We start from the raw sequence: 22,062 nt of genomic DNA on the forward strand, positions 1-22,062 counted from the left end.
CGGGAAAGGACGGATGAGAAGAAGTATCTCAGTGACACATTTGGGACTTGGGTGAGGTCATGGTTTGTCACCAAGAAGATCCCTAGTTAGTGAGCACGGTCCACCTCTGCTTCTGTTCCTTGTCAGAGGAACTGTCACAATCAACCAAGATAACGGATCACAGCACATTTCAGCTTGGAGAGCAAGGGTTGGTGTGGTAGCTCAGCCAGAGAAGTGCATGCCTTGCACACGTGAGAACTGGGGTTTGGTCTTCTAGAACCCATGTCTTTTGAGGTTTGAGTATGTTGGCACGTGCTTATAACCCTAGGTCTTGTGAGGCAAAGGCAGGCAGATCAATGGGCATCACTAGACAAGCTGCCTAGCCTACATGATGTGTTCCAGGCCAGTAAGACTGTCCAAGGGAGAGGTAGACAGCAGCTGTGGAATGATATGGTTGTCCTCTGACACCAACATTCATATGTTCATGCCTACGCATGCACACGGGCGCCCCGTTATTTTGTGTGCTGACGTTTGTTTGTTTGTGTGTGCACGTGTGTACGTGTGGGTGCATACACCTACACACATGCATACAGGTCAGAAAAAGGCACTGCAGTTCCTCTCTATCTCTCTCTCCGGGGGTGTCTCCCCCTGATACCGGGGCTTGAATTTCTGCCTAGGCTGGAAGTCAAAAGGTCTTAGCAGTCCCCTGTCTCTACCTCACTCCCTCAGAGCTGAGGTCACAGGCACAGGCTTGTGCATAACTCCAGGGTCCACACTCTGGCCCTCCTGATTGTGCAAGATGACTTCTTAAGCACTGAGCCCTCGCTACAGACCCTTGCATAATAAATCTGAAAGCTAATATTTCAAAAAAGATAGTAGACTCCTATGGTGTGGCCTTCCCTTCCTGTGTTCCCCACAGCAGCAGTTTTCAAGACAAACCTGGAAAGTGCCGAGGAATTCGACCCACAAAATCTTTTCAGAAAGGGCTCTGTTTTGTGTTTGAGACTTCACCTGGCCTTAATTTTTCCCTCCTGGCTGTGTATCTAAAGTAATGCGTGGACCTCTTGCTGCAACGGTAGTTTTTTGTCACCCATGTGAAGGACAGTCGAGGCAGCAGCGTCCCCACGTGGACTTCACAGGACGATTTCAGATGATGCTTGGCTTTGATTCAAAGACATTTCCATGCCGCTCCAGTTAAGGACAGCTAAGTGACTTCTAACCCAACTGAAAATCTTTGGAAAGGGTCTCTCCTGGAATTGCGCGACCTGTGTAAGAGCAGTGACAGTGTCGAGGGTAGCACGTCCCTTTGGTGTTTCAGTTTTAAATAGTGAAATATTTCAGTTAGGAAGTATAGAATGACCACCCACAGATTCCGCAAGAATCAGCCGTTGCTAAAGGTACAAAGACAAACAGCTGATAACTACAGCTGAGGCCTTTTCCATCCTCCTCTCCTATGCAGAAGGAGAAACCCACAGTCAGTCAGGCCCGTGTGAGCTCACAGTATTCTCTGTTGCTCAGAACGGACCGTAATAACTGTCCGGGGAAAACAAACACAAGTAAGCAAGCACTTTCCCCGTTGGCATAGCTGCTGTACTACAGCTATATTCCTCGGGGTCCGCCTTGCATACTGACTGGGAGTAGGCTCAGTTGCACGTCCCTGTGCTTAGGAGAGATGCTTCAGCTTATGCACACATTCCACACAAAAGAATCTCGACAAACATGAACCGCTGAGCAATGCTCCTATCCAACCTGAGGCCCTCAAGGAGTTGTTGAAGTGTGCCTCTCTCCTTCCTACTTTCTCTTCCTGCCCCTCCTCCATCCTGAAATGCAATCAGAGCATCAGGATTCTGCCGAAGAAGCAAGTTCAAAAAACCAGTCAAGGATGGATCCCTTAAGACAACACCAATCTCTTCCAGCACCCTCCAACCAGCTACCTCTCCAGTGTGTTCTAGACAGATGGAAGGCCTTAGAGCCAGGCCAACACGGACTTCACTTTGAGCCAAGCAGCCTAGTTCAATTCTTATAAGCCAAAGGTTCTCCATCATCAAATTAGGGCAAAATGCCCGCCTCCTGTACCAGGTTTTCAGAGAAGAAATGATGCCTGGGCTGTAACAATTAACTCCCACGTGAAGTCACACACACACACACACACACACACACACACACACACACATACACACGTCCTGCTCTCGGGTTTGAGGCTGCTGTGGCATGGATGCATTGGTCCCTTCCCAACATAGTCATTCACTCCAGCATATCCTGCAGGATGGACAGTTACCAGAAGGTTCTACAGCTCTAGGATGTGGTGACAACTGCAAAGTATCAGACAGGAACTCACTGGCCTCCTCCTCCTCTGTGTCCTGGGATAAGCTCCACTGGGCATTGCCAAGCATCAGAGGAATCTGGTTGGCTGGCACTTCCAACAAGCAGCCTGACCTCCAGCCCTAGAGCAAGCAAGAACACTCAAGAGACTACCAGTAAGATCAGCATTTGGAGCATTTAGGAAGAGTTGTTTCTAAAATTAAAGACAGAAGCTACGAGGGAAAACTTTGTATCTTGGGCTAAATTTATCTCCTCTTTTCAGCCCAATCAGAAAACAAATTTAGACAGCTTACAGGGACACACATCTGAACACCTGAACCAGGTTTAATATTTAACAGGAAAATTCGAGAATGGAGTACGATCTGACCTGATATTTTATTTGACAGATAAAGATAAACACTAACAAACAAAAGTATATTGCATGCTTTTATGGACTGTTCATTTACCTAGGGCTAAACTGGAAAAAAGAAAGAAAGAAAGAAAGAAAGAAAGAAAGAAAGAAAGAAAGAAAGAAAGAAAGAAAGAAAGAAAGAAAGAAAGAAAGAAAGAAAGAAAGAAAGAAAGAGAAGAAAAAATATATATCTATGGCATGTAATTTACAAAATGGTCAGCAGATGGCAGCACTAGACAAGAAGACAACGCCACATAGGCAAGAAATTTTACAAATACCTTTTAAAAAGATTTCTGGTCTCTGGAGACCTGAGGCTGGAACTACAAAGAGATTAAAGGTTGGAGGGAGGAGAAACTTGAATCCTGCTTGAAACGTGTGTCACCATATATTGACTTGGTGCAGGCAAATTCATTTTACAGTAACTAATGTGAGCCGTATTCAATGTTTTTGCTTAAAGACTCGCACGTTATAATTCACTCTTTTACATTTAGATTAAAATTCCTGGATGAGAAGTACCTCGGGCCAGGGAAATGATGGATATTCCTTTATAATTCCCAAGCAGTCCAAGTGACTAAATGAATACCCAAACTTCTTACAAAGGCCAACAAAGCAGGGTCCACTGAAGCACGCCTTTATGAGGGAAACATTTTACCGCAGAACATTCGTCAGGACTAATCCGGCTTCTGCGAGGGAAGCAGGCATATGATTCACCCTTCCGGGGTCATTTGCTGAGCTGTTTGATATCACTCTAGATCGGGTGCTGGCTCCCGGTTTCCTCTAGGGATCAAGAAAGAAAAATAAAAATAGATCCAAATATGAGTGTTAAGATCTGGAAGGCAACTCCCCAGCCCCGTTATGAGTCGGGGAGGGGGGGTGAGGGAGGGCGGGGCGGGAGAGAGGAGGCTTGCATGCTCGCCTGGCCTAGTTTGGCTGTTCTCTCTACAGACCCAGCAGCAGGCACTGGGCTCTTGCTGGGAGGAAGCTTTGCAGGCCTTCCCGTCCTGCTGAGAATGCAGACATAACTTTCTCTTTCCGCGGTCTGGAGAGGGACACACACAAGCAGAAATCCAAACAAGTCAATGCACGCAGAGAAAGGACACACGCCTGTCTTTGGGGATAAAAACCGTCTCAATACAGCACTCTGATGAGTACAAACCGTAGGGATAAACGTGTTCTAACTCAGACTTCCGCGAACTACGGAACAGTGAAATAAAATATAATTACCCACAGAGAGAGAAATAAAATGTTTTTCAATTGTCTCATCAGGTTGCCAGATTAAGATAAGTGGATTTGCAGTTTCAATCTGGAGAATTTATTTGTATAATATAATACAATGCAACACAACACAATACAATACAACACAATACAATATAGACCCCGGCAATGTTACACACTCCACATGAAATGGGTCACGACTCAAAATCTATATTTTTAAAGCTTCGCTCAAAAGAAGACAGGAGGGAAATTGACATCCATTTGCTTTTAAAAGAGTGGCTGGAGCTTGAAAAGAAAACAAAAATCATCAGGGACTCTTACTAAGAAAATCTAGATACTTCTGGCTAGTAAGAACCGCCCATGAGTAGGAGGAGGATTGTGCTGTCACTCGGGGATTCTTGGGGACCTAACAGATCCAGTTAGTGGAAGGTAGGAGAAAATGGAATAAAAGAAACCCCAACACCTGAGGAAGAAGTCGCCTCTGTCTAATGAGAGTCTCCGCTAGGTAAGGATCACAACTCCTTCCATCTTTGGGCTTCTGAGTATGTGAAAACTAAGACAGAGAGAGAGAGAAGCTCGGCACAGGGTCCCACGCCTGCCGTGCAGACAGACAGTTTCCTCTAATAAGAGTGCAGCCCCTGGTGAATCGATCACTCTCGCTCTCGGGCGGGGGAGGGTGGATCTAGAGAGAGTTGAGGGAGGGCGAATATGATGAAAGCACGCTGTATAGAACGCTCGAAGAAGTCAGAAGAGGAAGACAAGGAAAAAGAGAAAGAGAACGAGAATGAGAGAGGGGGAGAGAGATAAAAGGAAGGGAAAGAGAGATAAACAAGAGAGAGGGAGGGAGAGAGAGAGAAAGAGGGAGAGAGAGAGAGAGAGAGAGAGCAATCAACCAAGATTTCTTGATCCAGAATGGGACATACATACTATATCGTTAGTAATCAGGAGGCTGAGGCAGGAGGATGAGGCCTTTAAAGCCAGCCTGGGCTATGTAGTGAGTTAAAGACCAGTAGGGCCCATTTAAAAAGAAAAACAAAAACAAAAAAGACTAAAACTAATTCATTTATCTTGATAGTTATTTCATGTTTCTGTTGCAATAACTAGTACAAGTTGCGTGTATTAACCATTAGTTTTATCAAGCACCTGTGCTTTTCTGGGTGCTAGAACGGTGAATTTTAAAAGGACACCCTCTGCCCTAAGGATCTCACTGCCCAATGATGGACAGGGAAACACGGTGGACAGTCATAATGGAATGAGGAGAGGAGGCAGATGAAGCAGTTCAGAAACACAGGCTGCTTGCACGGCTGGATGTCTACACCAAGGAGGTGCCTGGACGTCTACACCGAGGAGGAGGAAGACCATTGGAGGATCGTAGACAGACAGAAGATCTAATTAGACAGGCATCCCAGACAGAGTTCCCTGTTGACCACAAGGGGCAGGAGTGTGGGCGACAAGAACAAGAAGCTTGGCGGGGGCGAGGGACACAGTTCATGCACTGGGCTCTCCTGGTAAGCACACGGACCGGAGCTTAGGATCCAGAATCCACTTTGTCTTTCTTTCTTGGTTTTTCAAGACATCGTTTCTCGTTGTAGCTTCGGAGCCTGTCCTGGAACTTGCTCTGTAGATCAGGGTGGCCTCAAACTCACAGAGATCCACCTGCCTTTGCCTCCCAAGTGCTGGGATTAAAGGCATGGACCACCCACGCCCGGATCCAGAATCCATTTTAAAAGCCAAGTTTGGTGGCACACACACTTTTAATCTCAGCACCGAGGAGCTGAATCACTCCTAGGGAACCCTAGAGCTTACTGGTCTCGAGTCTAGTCTACGTGGCAAGCCCCAGCCAATGAGACACCTGGTCTTTAAAACAAAAGTGTACAGTGACTAAAGGTTGCCCTCTGGCCTCTGAACACACACACACACACACACACACACACACACACACACACACACACACGGAAAAGAATGTGGAAACTGAAGCAGGTTATTGCAGTAGTATATACAAGTGATGCTGAGAAAAATGTTTGTAAAGATTCAGAGGATGAAACTAATTCCAAAAACACTTATGGAACAAAAGTGTCAAAATGTGACTTAGTAGTCCAGTAGTTGCCTAGTGTGCATTAGGCTCCATCCTCAGTACTGCCAACGACTAGAGACGATGGTAGACTTGACAGATGATTAAATGAGGAAAGTAAAGGAGGCATAATTTCGGAGACTCCATAACTGACAAGACAAATGAGATTACCACCAACTAAAACAATTTGAAAGAGAACAGGCTACCCAAGAAACAAAAATCCAACGATTGTAGGACATGTTGAATTCGAGTCATCTAGGAGACACACAGCTGGAAAAATCCTGCCAGGGGCTAGACACAACATGGTTGATGAGTTTGAGCTTTCTGGTAAAAGCTGTTCTGAGAGAATTTAAGCCCGAGCAGGAAAGGAGAACAAAACCCTTAGTGACACCGTGTTGAGCGGACAGATGAAAGATGGCATGGTTACTACAGAGAAGCACAGTGCTTCGAAGGCCACGGAAGGAGCAGGTTGGCAAAGTGCTCAAAATTGGAGCAGCCCAAACAGGCACTTCTCCTGTGTGAAGGACCTAAGAGAACGAGAGAGAGAGAGAGAGAGAGAGAGAGAGAGAGAGAGAGAGAGAGAGAGAGAGAGAGAGAGATTGAGAGATTGCACAACTCCGGCCCATGACTCCATCCCAACTGCCTAACTTGACATCCCTTGTCCTGTCTGAGACAATCTATTGTCCTCTTCCTGTACCTTTCAGGGGACCAGAGCACAGACACTCATCTTTATTCAGACAGTCTTCTTGTGTGTGCTGGATTTAAATCATTTCTTTTCCTAACTTAGAGCACTTACCCTAGTCCTTTCAGACTCCTACCACTTAACTGTTTTCTCTTAGCCATCTCTAGAGCTGCCCCAGATTCTCTAGGTGGGACCAGGTCAGTGGTGAGTGTATTACAGAGTGCTTACAGCTCTGCACTCTGCTCTCTGTCAGTAAGACCTTGTCCCCGGCAGCTCTGCTGTCTGCCTCCCAGAGTCCTCCTTTAAGAATTACATAACCTACTGAACCAGAACTGGAAGAAATGCCAAGGCTTCCCGGTCCATCTTCCTCTGTAATTTTTTTTTTTTTTGGTTTTATGAGACAGGGTTTCTCTGTATTGTTTTGGAGGCTGTTGGTCCAGCCCGACCTCAAACTCACAGAGATCCGCCTGCCTCTGCCTCCCGGGTGCTGAGATTAAAGGCGTGCTCCACCACCGCCCGGCCTTCCTCTGTAATTAAGGACCTCTTTTGGATGTGATTCAGGTCAAGTAACTTAAGAAAATGTCCTTTCCCAACATGGTATGTATTCACTCATAAGAGGATATTAAATGCAAAGCAAAGGATAGCCAGACTACAGTCCACAACCCCAGAGAAGCTAGGTAAAAAGGGGGACCCCAAGAGGGACACACATGGAGGGCCCCAGGAAGGGAAAACATTTAAGATGTCCTGGGTAAATTGGGAGGGGGCAGAAGGAAGGGGATGGGAGACGGGAACATGAGGGATGAAGAAGACAGAGTTGGGGATGGATGGAGAGGGGAGCAATGAACGAGGTATCTTGATAGAGGGAGCCTTTCTGGGGTTAGGGAGAAACCTGGTGCTGGAGAAATTCTCAGGAATCCACAAGGATGACGCCAGTGAAAACTCCTAGCAATAGTGGAGAAGGTGGCTGAATGGGCCTTCCCTTTTAAACAGATCAGTGACTACCCTAATTGTTATCATCGAATCCACATCCAGTAACTGATGGAAGCAGAGGCAGTGACCCACAGCCAAGCACTGGCCTGGGCTCCTGGAGTTCAGCTGAAGAGAGGGAGGAGGGGTCATATGAACAGAAGGAGGTCAAGAGCATGATGGGAAAAACCACAGAGGCAGCTGACCAGAGCTAGTGGGAGTTCAGGGACTATGAACTGACAGCTAGGGAAACTCCATGAGGCTGAACTAGACCCTCTGAATGTGGGTCTGTGACTTGATCTGTTGGGGCGGGTGAGGGAGCTGTCACACACACCAGAACCTAATCCAGGAGCGTGAGCTGGGTTTTTGGAGCCCATTTCCTATGCTGGGATACCTCAGCCTTGGTGTGGGAGGGAGGGACTTGGTATGCCAGACTTTGTTGACTCCCCAAGGAAGGACCTACCCCTTCTGAGGTGTGGGGGAGGAGGTACTGGGGAGAGAAGGGGAGGGAGTGGGAATTGGGGTTGGTAAGTAAAACAAAAAATAAAATTTTTTAAATATAAAAAGGGAATACGCTCTTTCTCAACAGGAATGTTGTTTGTTAATTGAACACATTGTAGAGTTGACTTAGGGAGTCATAAGAAGCATTTGTAATACAGATGAAGATGGATAACACAGACGAAGATAGGAAACACTAGGTGTCATACTGAAGGATGAAATGGGGTTGAGGTATCTATCATTCCATGAAACTCCTGCTTCAGGTTGGAGGTCAGGGATCTGTAAGTGTGGACTGTACTTCTTATTGTGAGTTCCAATCTAAAACTGTCTCTATTGCTCTTACCTACGCTAGAAAATTAATTTGCCTATTCTTTCCTTCATTGAGCTCGGCTTTCCTTTAAATTGGATTTTTCAAGGTGTGAGCATCAATCCAGCTCAACTTTAAGGCCTGTCCTTTGGCAGTTAATCTGCTCATTAGGCTAACGCTGCAGTCGTTGGTCCGGGAACATTTTATCGACATGACAAGTGCTAAGAGTTTTATTAAAGGCTTTTCTTCCCCCTCTCCTTCCTTCCACCCATCTCCCCTCCCCCTCTCTCCTCTCTCATCTGTCATCCTTCCCTCTCCTCTTCCTCCACCTTCCAAACACCTTTCTCCCTCTCTCCCACCGCGCCCCTTTCTCCTTCCTTGCTGGAAAGGTCTCCTTTGCATTTGCACCTGTCTGGCCCCAAGTACAGCTGCCCCAGCCCTTTGAAATGCTTTCAATCCTCCACCGCTCACATAACGGGAGCTCTGCACTGTTAAGACATCTTTCCCCACGCTGGAACCTTTCTCCCCGCGCTGAACTCACTACAGCTTTTCTGCTACCGTTGTTTTGCTAGCTTTTTACTTTTGGGTGGAGAGAAGACATTCGACCCGGCGAGCCTCTGCACACCAGAAAATTCTGCCTCGATGCCATCTCACACAGCAGCCCCGTCACGCTCTATGACTGTCATGGCATGAAAGGGAACCAGCTCTGGGGATACCGGAAGGTAAGAGGCGGTTCTGTGGTCCTTCTCCGATTATCATGTGAGGTTGGATTTTTATTTGTTTGTTTGTTTTACTTTTTTTTTTTTGGCTCTTTTTTGGGGGCCGGCCATCCAGCTCCCAAATAAATACACACATGGAGGCTTATTGTTTCTTTTAAATGCCTGGCCTTAGCTTGGTTTGTTTCTAGTCAGCTTTTCTTAACTTAAATCCATCTACCTTTTGCCTCTGGGTTTTTATCTTTGTATATAGCCTTCTTTATTTCTTACTCCATAGCTTGCTGTGTAGCTGGGTGGCTGACCCCTGATGTCCTTTTCTTACTCCTCATTCTCTCTTCCCAGATTTCTCTCCCATTTATGTTCTCTGCATGCCAGCCCCGTCTATCCTTTCTCCTGCCTTCCTATTGGCCATTCAGTTCTTTGTTAGACCATCAGGTGTCTCAGACAGGCAACGTAACACAGCCTCACAGAGTTAAACTAATGCAGCATAAAAGAATGCAACACATCTTTGCATCATTAAACAAATGTTCCACAGCATAAACAAATGAAACACATCTTAAAAAATATTCAACAACAGTCATGATTTCAGGCTGACTGACTCCAGAAGTTGGTTAAGACCATGTTTTGATCCAGAATGTCTCCTGTACAGATGCACACACACCTAGTTCATGCATGTGGAGGGCCATGACAGGGAAAGTTGCACAGAGATTTTGTGCTTTTACCCTTACTTGTTGCGTGTACCATTTCCCAGGCAGTCACAACTGAAAAATAACTGCAGATTACTAGTAACACTGGGAAGAAGTCTAAGCTCCGATCAACCGACTGGGGGAAAAAATCATCCACACATCAAATAAGCAAATAACTTATGCATAATTCTTAAAAATCTTAGCTCACAGAACACATAAGTTAATACATCTATCCATTTACTTCACACATAGATTAATACATCTATCCATTTAATGCACACCCATAACTCTTGAGTGGCAGCTGTCTGATTAAAACAATTACATTCATACACATGCACACATACATATCTATGTATTCATGTAGATATAACTGTAACAATTGGACAAAAAGCTGCCCATTTGTAATTTGGCCAAAAGTCTTCCCTGATATATCAAAGGCAAACATATTTGTGAAACCTAAAAAATATTAAATTATGAGATAATATTTAATGATAGAAATAGTTTTAAAACAAATAGACTCGTATCTATGTTTGAGTTAACTAAGCAATTACATTATTTTAAAATATTTTCAAGTATTATTTTTTAGTATTTCCCAGCCAGGGAGCCAATGCCTTCTGCTTATTGTTTTGCGTTCTCTGCACAATCCAGACTTATTGGGGCTATCAGAAAAATGTACCTTATGCTTTATCCAGGAGCGTGGCTATCCTGTGACAAAGGCAAGCCAATGTGCCCCCAAAACTGTGCCCAGAAAACTGGAGGGAAGAGGGTGGAAGATGGACGCTGGGGTGTCCAGTAGTTATGGATGTGTTTCCTCATGTCATGAAAGCCAGAGCTCTGGTTTCTACCTCTTGAGGTGGGTACCCCAAGCCAGCCCCACTCAGAGCAGACTTGATTGTACTGTTTATTCTACACGTCAACACCTCCCCAGGATCCAGCAGATGTCTGCTGCATCTCCAGAAAAAGCACAAAATGTCAACTGTTGCATCTTACAAAGCAATTTAAAATCTAAAGAGCTAATGAGAAGAAGGTCTCACAAGTACACAGGAAGGGAATTGCTGACTGTTTTCTTTATGAAGTGTGTAATTGATTAGTCTTGTCACTCACTCACTATTCAATACAATATCGTCTACATGGAGTGGAGTAGGGTAGGCTTTTCTCCTCCAATAGTTATTTTCTGACCTTTAGGATGATATTTTCTGTATATGTCAATAAAGCAGCAGCTCCACCTCACCCGCTGTTGCTTCCTAATGAACAGAACATTTCTCATCATCGGACAGTTACAGAATGGAAGACAGACAATTCAATAATACGCAATTAAGCCTTGAAAATGCGGTTGTTTTCATTAGGGAGCTTACAAAAGCTTGCAGATGGATAAGACCAACTAATGCATTTGCACACAGAGCGACTGGAGAGGAAAAACCAGACTACAGTGGATTTCAAAAAGTAACTCCTACGAGCTATAACACTGCAAACCTTTCCAGTATCCAAAGGGATTGGTGCTAGATAATCACTAGATGCGATTATGCTCTGGCTAGCTTCTCAGATCAGTTGCAGTGCTCAGCAAGAGGTTACACTTTGCATATTTATATAGCAAGAAGAGGTATTTATACTCGGGGACATGCCAGAGGCTTAAAATGGAAAGTTTCTGGAATATCTCATCGCGGTCGATGACTCAGACCTATACAGCACACCTGTTTTAGAAAAATCCAAGGGCTCCTCAGCACCTAGAAGGGAAGAAAGATTCATTCAGAGAGCTCTGGAATGCTGCCTTTCCCTGCTCAGTTGCAGTCCTTGGCCTCAGGAAAATGGGAGTGATCTCCCAGTTCTCTAATTCTCTGAGGTTGCTTTGGAGTGCCTCCTTATTTTAAATTAGATACCTACGGATTAGTCTAAAGGGCCATCTCCTGGGCGCCTGGGGGAATCCTCAGGACCACCTCCAACTATTAAAGGAGAGGAGGCCTTGACTAACACCCACCGCCTGAGCCCCCATAACCACTTAGGTGCTATTATGTGCAGTGTACAGGGGAAGATGCTAACACCGGCACAGTGGTGGCAAAGCCAGCATTCAAACTCAGGTGGGTCCAGCTTCAAGGTCCCTCCCTCCTCGCCCCTGCCTGAGCTCTCAAGAAACAAGATCAACAGTCCCCAGGAGAGCTCTCCGGTGTTTGCTGGACTTAGTGCTACATAATCTTTTCAAACTGCATGGAGATTTCTTGGAGAAAAAAGCTGGCCAGTGTCTACCTCCTTTGAACAAATCAAGGCTGTGGTCAGACCCCACTTCCGGGTCCATGATCAACAAATAGCTCGCAGCGCCTCTTAGCTATGTCGCTATGTCTCTTTGCTACCCCAGAGGAGAGGGGCATCCCTATTTTGTGATGTTGTAACTATGGTTGTACACATGTCCTGGAACAGCCTGTATGAGAGGAATCTCTACCTTGGTTCTCTTTTGCCACCAGGGGGACCCCTGTTACAAGAGCAGCAACCCCAGTAAAGGTGTTTAAACCATCATTCAGCAAGAAACGCTTTTCTCCTCTTCAGTTCCCACATCTATTCAGTCACTACCACTTGCCCAGCTACCATCTTCAAATCTCTCTCTCTCTCTCTCTCTCTCTCTCTCTCTCTCTCTCTCTCTCTCTCTCTCTCTCTCTCTCTCTCTCTCTCTCTCACACACACACACACACACACACACACACACACTTTTTGCCATTGCTATAGCTCCTGCCCTGGTTGCCACGCTTCCCGTATTACCCTGGGATCACTGCAATAGTTTCCTAAAGGATCTTCCTGCCGTTCTCACACTGAACCTTGTTCAGGGGGAGTTTCCAAAATACCTGGCCATTGCATTCCTCTGTTGTTTCAAATGCCGCTTGGTTCCTCACTAAGTAGAAGATTCTCATTTCACCGCCCAGTTCTCATCCAAACCTTCAGAATCTGGTCAATATAATGGTCAGGACTTGGGCTTTGTAAAACTTAATACAGCCTGGCGGCGCACAACTGTAATCCTAGGACTCAGGAGACAGAGGCAGGAGGATTGCCACTGTCCAAGACTGGCTAGCCTGGACAGTGTGTCCTAGCCTACACCTTGTGAGCCAGTGCTACAGAATGAGACCTGTCTCAAAACAACAAAGAAAAGTTTATGGCCATTTCTCCTTTGCTTTCATTTCATCATTACTCAAACAGACATAATAATGAGCTGATAAACAATGTAAAGCTTGTAGCCCAGTTTCTGACTCTCTGACCATATCTCCATCTGTGTGGGTAGCAAATGCACTCTCTACGTTGACAACAGTGTCAAAGTGTAGCCTGGCAGGCTACATCACTGAAGCAAATCTCTGCTGACTAACAAGAACTGCCGTCATCCTTGCTATACTGGAAGCTGTCTCCCAGATCCTACTCCTTTTATGTAAACACTTCATGGATGACCTGTAGCATTTAAGTGTTCCCAAATATGTAACCTAATTTAAGAATTTGAGCACAAGTCATTTATTTGAGAGATGGCTCCAAAATATATTTATAAATATGAGTGAATGCCCACATGTGTGTGTGTGTGTATAATACTAAGTTTCCACTGTCTCACCAAATAGCCAAATAAAAAACAAACTAATAGAAACCAACTAGCTTAATCTACTGTATATCTAAAAGCCCACAAATACCATTGCTGTTGTCACTACGAAAACTTTCCCCCAGCCATGCAGGTGTGATGGAACATACTTACGATCCCATCAAGAGACAGAAACAACAGAATTACCATAAGTTTAAGGCCAGCCTTGTTTTGTATAACAAGTTCCAGGCTAGCCAGTCAGGACTAAAGAGGAGGACTGTATGAAAGAGGGAGGGAGGATGGGAGGAGGAGCAGGAGGAGGAGAGGAAGGAGGAAGGATGGGAGGAGGAGCAGGAGGAGGAGAGGAAGGAGGGAGGGAAGGAGAAACAGGAAAAAGAGAAAAACTTTCCCTGAGAGACTGGAAATAAAATCAGATGTAGGCTGTAATCACCTCTATTCAAACTTGTACAGGATCTCATACTTAGTGTAATCAGATAGACTAAAGAAATTTAAAAGCATCAAGATTTGAGAGGAAGAGGATAAATGGACTATTCACAGATGATGTGTTTGAGTATTTTAAAAATCCAAAAGACTGTGCAACTAAACTATTAAAATTGAATTAGAACATTTAGCATGGTTTCAACAGGATGAAAACAATTATATCCACTTGGGCAACAAAAAAAAACTAGAACATGAAATTAAAAAGCAGTTCCTTGTAGTTATTATAAAATGCTTAAGATAAATAGAACATTCAAGCCGATGGATTGGGGAGACATCATGGCCCCTACAGGGAAGCTGCTGAAGGGGACTGAGGCTGTAGCTCAGTGCTCAAATTCTTGCCTGGCATTTGCGACAGGAAACTCTGCTTTCATGCTACAGCGCAATGTGCATAGAAGAGGAAGGTGAAAAAGAAAACCAATAACAATGTCCTTTAAAAGAATTTCTTTTTAATTGAGAGGGCATCATAAGGACCAAAACTTGATACTGTGAAGGTGGTTTTCAAATTGATACATACATTTAGCGTCAAGCCAATCAAACCTCAGCAGGTTCATGTGTGAAATCTGATAGATTCTAAAAGTGAAATGGAAGGGTCAGGATAGCCAAGAAAATCTAGAAGCGGGGGGTAAAGAGAATTAAACATTATGGGGCTAGAGAAACAGCTCAGCAATTGAGAGTACTGGCTGCTCTTCCAGAGGACCCTGGTTCAATACCCAGCACCCACGTGGCAGCTCACTCCAGTTCCAAGGGATCCAATATTCTCATACAGGCAAACCAGTGTACATGAAATATAAATAAATAATTTTTAAAAGAATGAAACATTATAAAAACATGCTATCAAAACCCATGAAAAATGCATTTATTGAGGTGGAACATGATAAGCTAACTAAGGCTCTATAGCAGGTGAAAGCTTGGCATTGATAAATGTTTGAAATCTCCCACGGGGTTCTAATAGGCAATAGATGAAGACCTGATTTTGCAGCCCAGGTTTTACCTTTAACCTGTGCCTGCCTCCTGCTCTGATGGCATCTGTGCCTCTGGGTGGACTCCAACATCACTTAGTTCCTTTCTTTATGCCTTAAACATTGATCAAGTGTGGTTAGTCCCTTGTCACCCTTAACTACTCAAGGTCAAGAATCTTTTATTACCTTTCTCCATCTCCCATTTGACTTTTTTAGACAAGGTCTCATGTGGCCCAGGATAGCCTCAAACTCTCCATGTAGCCATGGATGACCCAGACCTCCCTGTCCTCTTGATTCCACCTCCAAGTGCTTGGACATGAGGCTTGAACCACCATGCCTAGCGCCTTTCCTTCCTGTATGTTCCCCCTAATCTCTAATAGTGAAGTTTACAAATAAATATTCCTGACTGACTTAAAGATCGGACGGCTTGATTGTGGATATAGGACCCTCTCTGTCATGAAGTTCAGTTGTACTGGATAAACCCAACACATTTCTTCATCAGAAAACATTGCAAATAATCTCCCTGCAGTGGCCAAACATGAAATGCTTCCAATTACTTGGTGTAGTTTCCTTCTAGGATGTTATTAAGCTTCAATTTCCATTAAAAAGGATTTTTAAGTTGATTTAACATGGAATAGAGATGAGGAAGTACCTGACCAGCTAAACTGATGCCTATACAATTGACCTGCCTATTTAAAGTGAGTGACTGGATGAAATTCTTGGAGTGTGCCAACATTTGGTGATTTATTTTCACTTATATGCTAGGCCTTGGTCTCTACATCATGAAGTCATGCTGGTCCACAAAGATGCCGGAAGGAGGGCAATGGGGCTCTTAGCTTAAAGCATTCTGGCTAAACAATGATTTAGGGCCCCAAATGACTACAGCATCCACAATTAAGTTAACAAAGACAGGATGTGGTTCTACTCTAATTCTGATTTATGAAGCATTGACAAAATGCTAAATAGTTGAAGAGTTAAACTCTTCCAGGTCAGCCCATCCATTTCTGACAGTCCCTGTTGTTGGGAAGTTTTTCCCTGGCCTGTGGTACTCTAGTGATTAAGTTTTATCTATTTTGCTCAAGACAAATTAAAAATATTTGGTAATGTTTGCTTGGTCATTAGTCTTTACTTTTGATGAGGTGGTCCAGTTTCCAGATTCTACCCTCACATGACTTTGTTTGGATCTAACTCAGTCTCTATCTGGAACAGCAGTTCTCAAACTATAGGTCATGACCCCCTTGGGGTCACCTAAAACCATCAGAAAATACAGATATTTACATTATCATTCATAACAGTAGCAAAGCTACAATTATGAAGTAGCAATGAAAAATAATGTATGGTTGGAGGTCACTACAATTTGTATTAAAGGGTTTCAGGAAGGTTAAAAACCACTGCTCTAGAAAGTCTTAGAAGATAGCATACAACCCAGAAAAGAGTATAAAACTGCCAGTGTACTTTAATCATGGAAAAATAAGAGTGACTGGCACCTTGGTTTAAGCCTCTATCATCTTTGGCTATAAGCAGTGTTGCTGACTGGTTTTCTTGGTTAATTCATACTCTCCGCTTTTTGATTAGCTCTTAGCATTTCAAAAATACTAATGACCTTTTTCTCTTTGCTACCCTGACATCTCTCTCACCTTCTACCTGATTAATTAATCTTTTGTGTTCGTGTAGTTAGCCATGTTTCCACTGAATTCTATCTCATGGGCTGGAGATGTAGCTCAGTAATAGAGCAGATTCTTACAGTGAACAAGGCCTTGAGTTAATTACCATCATACCCCAAAAATAGTGATAAAATTTTGAAATTCAAATTTTACCCCAACCCGGATTTTGGCTCTTTGACACAACTTAATAGTAATTGAATTACTTTATCATTTTCCCATCTCACAGTTGAATCAACACTCATTTATTGCCCTCATCAGAGTTAATTGGTTCCCAATGCACAAATTCACTGAGCCCTCTGTCACACATCAGAAGTAGCACTGGATGACTAATGAGTACCATTTGAAGGAATTTCCTTACCAGGATACAAATTTACCTAATACTAATAGTATCTCCTAGGCACTACCATCCAGCTTGACCATCAGAAAACAAAGACTTTCAAAACAATTTGTTGAAAACCAGATGCACAGTGTCTGCTGGGGCCAGTTACATGTTATAGAGTGCTTGGGCACCAATGACTGAGTCACTGTACCCTGAGATTTCAGTTTCAGCTGACAACTTAGCTGCCTTATCAGAACAGGACAAAGCTAACTCCCAAGAGAGTCATATATCTCCCGAGCAATGGAGCTATATCCACTAGTATACCTGGTGCCAGCAGGAAGCAGCAGTGTAGAGAGGTGGGACTTTATTTTTCAACAAACAATCTGGTAGAAAGAGGATTAGTCACTGGCAAGCATATATTTACTCTACGGGTGCTCTCTTGGTGAAATTGGTTTTAGGAGTGCTCTACTTAAGCTTTTTTCTCCAAGTTGAAGGTAAATCCTTGTCACCTGAAGGGACCCTTGAGAACCAGCTAAGGCTTGTTCTGAAAGCAGCAAGTAGTCCCATCACCCGCTCCTGTTCTGCACATGTGTCTCACCTAGCTGAAGTCAATTGGCTGGCACAAGGCTCTAATGTCTGCCATTTCAAGTTAGTAACAACCCCAGTGCTTAACGGTTTTCCCTAATGTGCTCAACTGCCGCTCTGCATCTGCCTGAATTAGAAAGACTCTATCATAATGTCGAGGTGAGTGCTTTCCAGGATCTACATAGCCAAATGGAACCAGAGTTTGGAGATTAGAGCTCTGAATGACTCATATTGTTGATGAGTCTGAGCATACATGGTGATGGAGCTGGACTGCTAGTTGCCTCCACCAATAAGAGAAGTGCTTTGTCACTCCAGACATAGGCTCTGGGTCCTGGGAGTTGGAGGCTGCCATTTGAGTCATGAGCACCACTACGTGTCTTGGCCCTGGAGCCTTGGAAAATCTGATACATATCTCTGTTTACCTGTTATAAGATAAAAATGATAAAAGCATTCACCTTCAGTAGTTATTGCAATAAATAAGTAAAAGTTCTTAGCCCTTAAGAGTGTGGAACCTAAGAGTTCGATTAATGTTAGCTATTGCCTTCCATGTGTTCAACAAGCTATCTTCTGGCTTGGTTTTAACACTCCCAAATTGGTGTAGAGAGAAGCACATTGTCTAAGTAGTTGTATTTCTATACCAAACATTTCTTGGTATTATTTAACTATTCACAAGTAAATATTAGAAGGGGAATTTAACAAAGGGATTGATTTGTCTGCGCAGTCCTCATGTGTACCAAAAACACATCTGGCACATCATAGGGCTTAGTCCATATTTGCTGAAAGGATAATTGAATCTAGCTGGCTGACTCTCCACATTCTGGTTTCTCAAGAAGTGCTTAAAGGGAGGAGAAATGAGGAAGCCAGGCAGAGCGCTTAGCACCATATGACACATAGGTATGCAGTGAACAGGGTGTTATGTTAACAAGACTCTAGGCAGGGTGATAGAGAGGATATAAGTGATATGAACAGAAGCAACAAGATCTGGCAAAAAAATTTTACATGTGGAACTTCGAGTTCAGAGGGAATACATGTAAAATACATACATAAGGTTCACAGCATGTAGTGGCTAGTTTTATGTCAACTTGACACAAGCTGGAGTTATCAGGGAAAAGGGAGCCTCACTTGAGAAAATGCCTTCATAAGATCAGGCTATAAGCAAGCCTGCTTTTGTTAGTCAGTGATGGATGGGGACGGGCCTGGCCCATTGTGGGTGCTGCCACATCTGGGTTCTGTAAGAAAACCGGCTGAGCAAGAATGAGGGGCAAGCCAGGAAGTAGCATCTCTCTATGACCTCTGTCTCCAGGTTTCTACCCTGACTGAGTTTCTGTCCTAACTCCTTTAATGATGAACTGCGATGTGGAAACATAAGCTGAATAAATCCTTTCCTCCCATGGTGTTTTATCATAGCAATTGAAATCCAAACTGAGGCACTGAATAATATGACAACAGAAAGCACTGAGCACTACACAGGCCAGAGATGTAAGAAAAGCATCTCCAAATGATTGTTGAGAGAAAACCAAAAGTGTGAGAGTGTGAGTAGAAGCTAATAAAAAGTGGTACAAAAGACTTGTGTGTGTGTGTACATACACACACACACACACACACATATATATATATATATATATATATTTATATATGAGTCAATTTATCCCAAGAACCTGAGGTAGGCAGAATCTTGGCTTTCTATAAAGAACAGAGAAAAGCCACTGAAATGCCCATCGTGAAGGAAAATGATTACCTATAAGACCAGATACCTGCATAATGGCGGAACTATACAAGGCAATATAGGTCAGAATGTAGTTAATGGAGAGGACATTGAATAAGCATGGAAAAATGGGGGGATCTAACATACTGGAATTTTCTGGCTGCTCTGAGAAGAACTGAGGATATGTCGGCTCATCACCATGCATATAGCATATAGTATGAATATAGTATGAAAGGCAGAGGACCAGCTGAGAGTGAGCTGTAGCCAGCACTGTCTCAGCACATACACTAGAAACATTCAGAGGCGTCATTTCCAGCTGGCTGAATTTCATGAGACCAATGTTCTCCTGTGAGAAATCCGACCTGCTAAAGAAAAAGTAGAAATGGTGAACGATATGACGGCTTATCACTTTTATATCTATTCAGAAATTATTCATAGTGTCTCAGAAGCCAACAGCAAAGCTAAGGTCTGGCTTCTCTCCCTTCAAGGACCTAAAGGATCTCATGTATCCACCTTGTTCTGCTCTACAACCTTGGAGGTGGCAAAGCAGATCTTATTGTTGCATACCCTATCCCTTCCTCCTTCCTACTGAACCTACTTCACAGACTGAATGGAAACGAATCGCTGACAAACCAAATGACTATTAAAAATTATTTCCAGGGCAAATCTGAAGGAAAGCCTCATCCCATCAAGCCTTCATTCTTCCATATCAGACACCAGAGACATCAGCTATGAAGGAGTTCTCACTTATAAAGGTGCTCGTCCACTTCCAGTGTATGGGGTTCTCACATGTAAACTTCCAGAGAAGCTCATGCAATCATCTCCTTTTTACACAGATAAGCTACCCCAACATCTTGTCTAACCAACTGCTTGCTGGATATCTAAGCCTCGATACCATATAGACATCTCCAACTCATTAAGTCTAAAACAGAAACCACTATCATTCCCACTCATGGTCCAGTTCATCTTTTTTCTTTATTTCTTCTTGTTTCAGCTCATCTTTTATTTTCCCAGTTCAATCCCACTATTACTTCAGTCACTCACCTCTCCCTCTATCACAGGCCCCACATCCCATTAATTATAACTCTCTAGGCATTTAAGTTCCCAAGCATCTCAAATAACCCTTGGATGATGACCCTGGTTACCGCCAGCTTCCTTCTGTGTCAGTTCAAATTTGAATTCTTGCTGTTTTCTCAGGATGTAATCCAGTGCCTTCCTCCTTGGTATCATAAGTATAAATTCTCCAGTGATTGTCCCACGGTGCTGAAAGGAAGAATCAAGTCTTAGAATCGCACCCAAGTGTCTTCATGATATGTCCCTTGCCTGCCTCTCAGACACAAGCATCTCAAGTCTAAAATATGTTCCCCTGTTTCTGATGATAGCAAAGCTTTTCTGGTCACCATAACTTGGTCTACCGAGCACTCCATCGCCTCTGCCATTGCCTCCATCATCCTGGTCTCCTTAGTCTATTGACCCATGAAGGTGTGCTTAGCACCTGCCCCAGCCCTCCCTTTTCTCTGTCTCATGTGTATAGCTAATTCTCCTTCCCTCTGGCCCCATCATTGTCAATTCGGATCCTCCCGATTTATAGGTTTTTATAGAACATCACGTGTGCTATCTTCATTGTTTATTGTCTATGCCTCTAGATTTAGAATTTAAGATCATAATCTAAGGCCCGAAACCTTGAAGTGGTTAGAGGAAGGTATGGAGAAAACACTTGATGATTTAGACTTAGGCAATGACTTTCTGAGTAGGACTCCAGTATCTCAGAATATAATAGCAAGAACTGACAGATGGATGGCATCAAATTAGAAAGCTTCTTCACAGTAAAGGAAACAATTGTCAGAGTAAAGAGACATCCTACAGAATGAGAAAAAAAATCTGCTAGCTGTTCGTGTATAAAAGATTGATATCTAGAAAATATAAAAGTAAACCACCAAAAAGCAAATAATAACCAAATCAATAAACAGGCAAATTAATTGAAGAGATTCTTCTCAAAGTACAAATCCCAACAAATTTATGAAGTAATTTTCATAAATGATGATCCTTAGCCACCAGAGAAATGCAAATTAGAGCTACATTGTGATTCTCTCTTATCCCAGTCAACATGGCTCTCATCAGGAAACCAAATGCTGGTGAGGACAAGGGTAAAAATAAGATACGGTTGACAGAAATGTAAATTAGCCCATCTACTATGGAACTATGTAAGGAGGTTCCTCCTAAAACCAAAAACTTGACTACTACATTATCTAGTTGTAGTGTGCCAGTTATATAGCCCAAGGATATTAAGTCAGCATATACCACCATGTTTACTGCGGCCCTGGTCACAATATCCAAGAGACAGAATCAGCCTAGGTATCTGTCAAAAGATGGCAAGAAACTGTGATACACATACAAACTGTGATACACACACACACACACACATACACACACTTGTATGTGTGTGTGTGTGTATGTGTGTGTGTGTTAGAGTCCCTGTCAAACAGGATCTGCCCATTCATTTTTTAAATAGCTCAGATGCCTAACTGTGTTATTCCTTCATTTACATTACATCTTACTAATATTTTCTACTTCAGACACCTATTGATCTCTATTTCTTGGGTTAGAGAATGTCTTTTTATGTGCACCTCCTTCCCAACACTAAGCACAATATAAAGGACACTTTAGAAATGTCTGTTGAACTCAATTGGCCTGTCTGAGTAATGTGCTCAAAGGGCCGCCTACCTGATTATTGTGTCTCCTCCTGGGAAGCTGAAGTCCTGAAAGGACAGTCACATCTCAAACTAGAGAGCCGCCAAACTCTCGCTCTACCTACCCAGCAAAGCTACCTTGCTAGCCCTGGATTGCCTTTGTTTCCTAAACTCTTTCAACTAAAGTAGGAGGTACAGTATGGACAACTGATTGAGTCAGAGGGTGATTTTTTTTTCAAGCTCCCTTTTACCAGGATGTCAGAAA

The 22,062-nt window shown here is 43.5% G+C and overlaps 1 protein-coding gene across 1 annotated transcript in view; it reads left to right on the forward strand.

Annotated features, from left to right (window-relative positions):
• Positions 1-22,062, forward strand: part of Galntl6 (polypeptide N-acetylgalactosaminyltransferase like 6) — a 1,054,334-nt gene that overhangs the window by 1,027,474 nt on the left and 4,798 nt on the right. Inside the window, exon 11 of the mRNA XM_005075157.4 lies at positions 9,004-9,153. Within this exon, the coding sequence (XP_005075214.2) occupies positions 9,004-9,153 (150 nt within the window). The remainder of the gene's footprint in view (positions 1-9,003; positions 9,154-22,062) is intronic.

This window comes from Mesocricetus auratus, unplaced genomic scaffold (genome assembly GCF_017639785.1).
Source record: "Mesocricetus auratus isolate SY011 unplaced genomic scaffold, BCM_Maur_2.0 Super-Scaffold_6731, whole genome shotgun sequence".
NCBI lineage: Eukaryota > Metazoa > Chordata > Mammalia > Rodentia > Cricetidae > Mesocricetus > Mesocricetus auratus.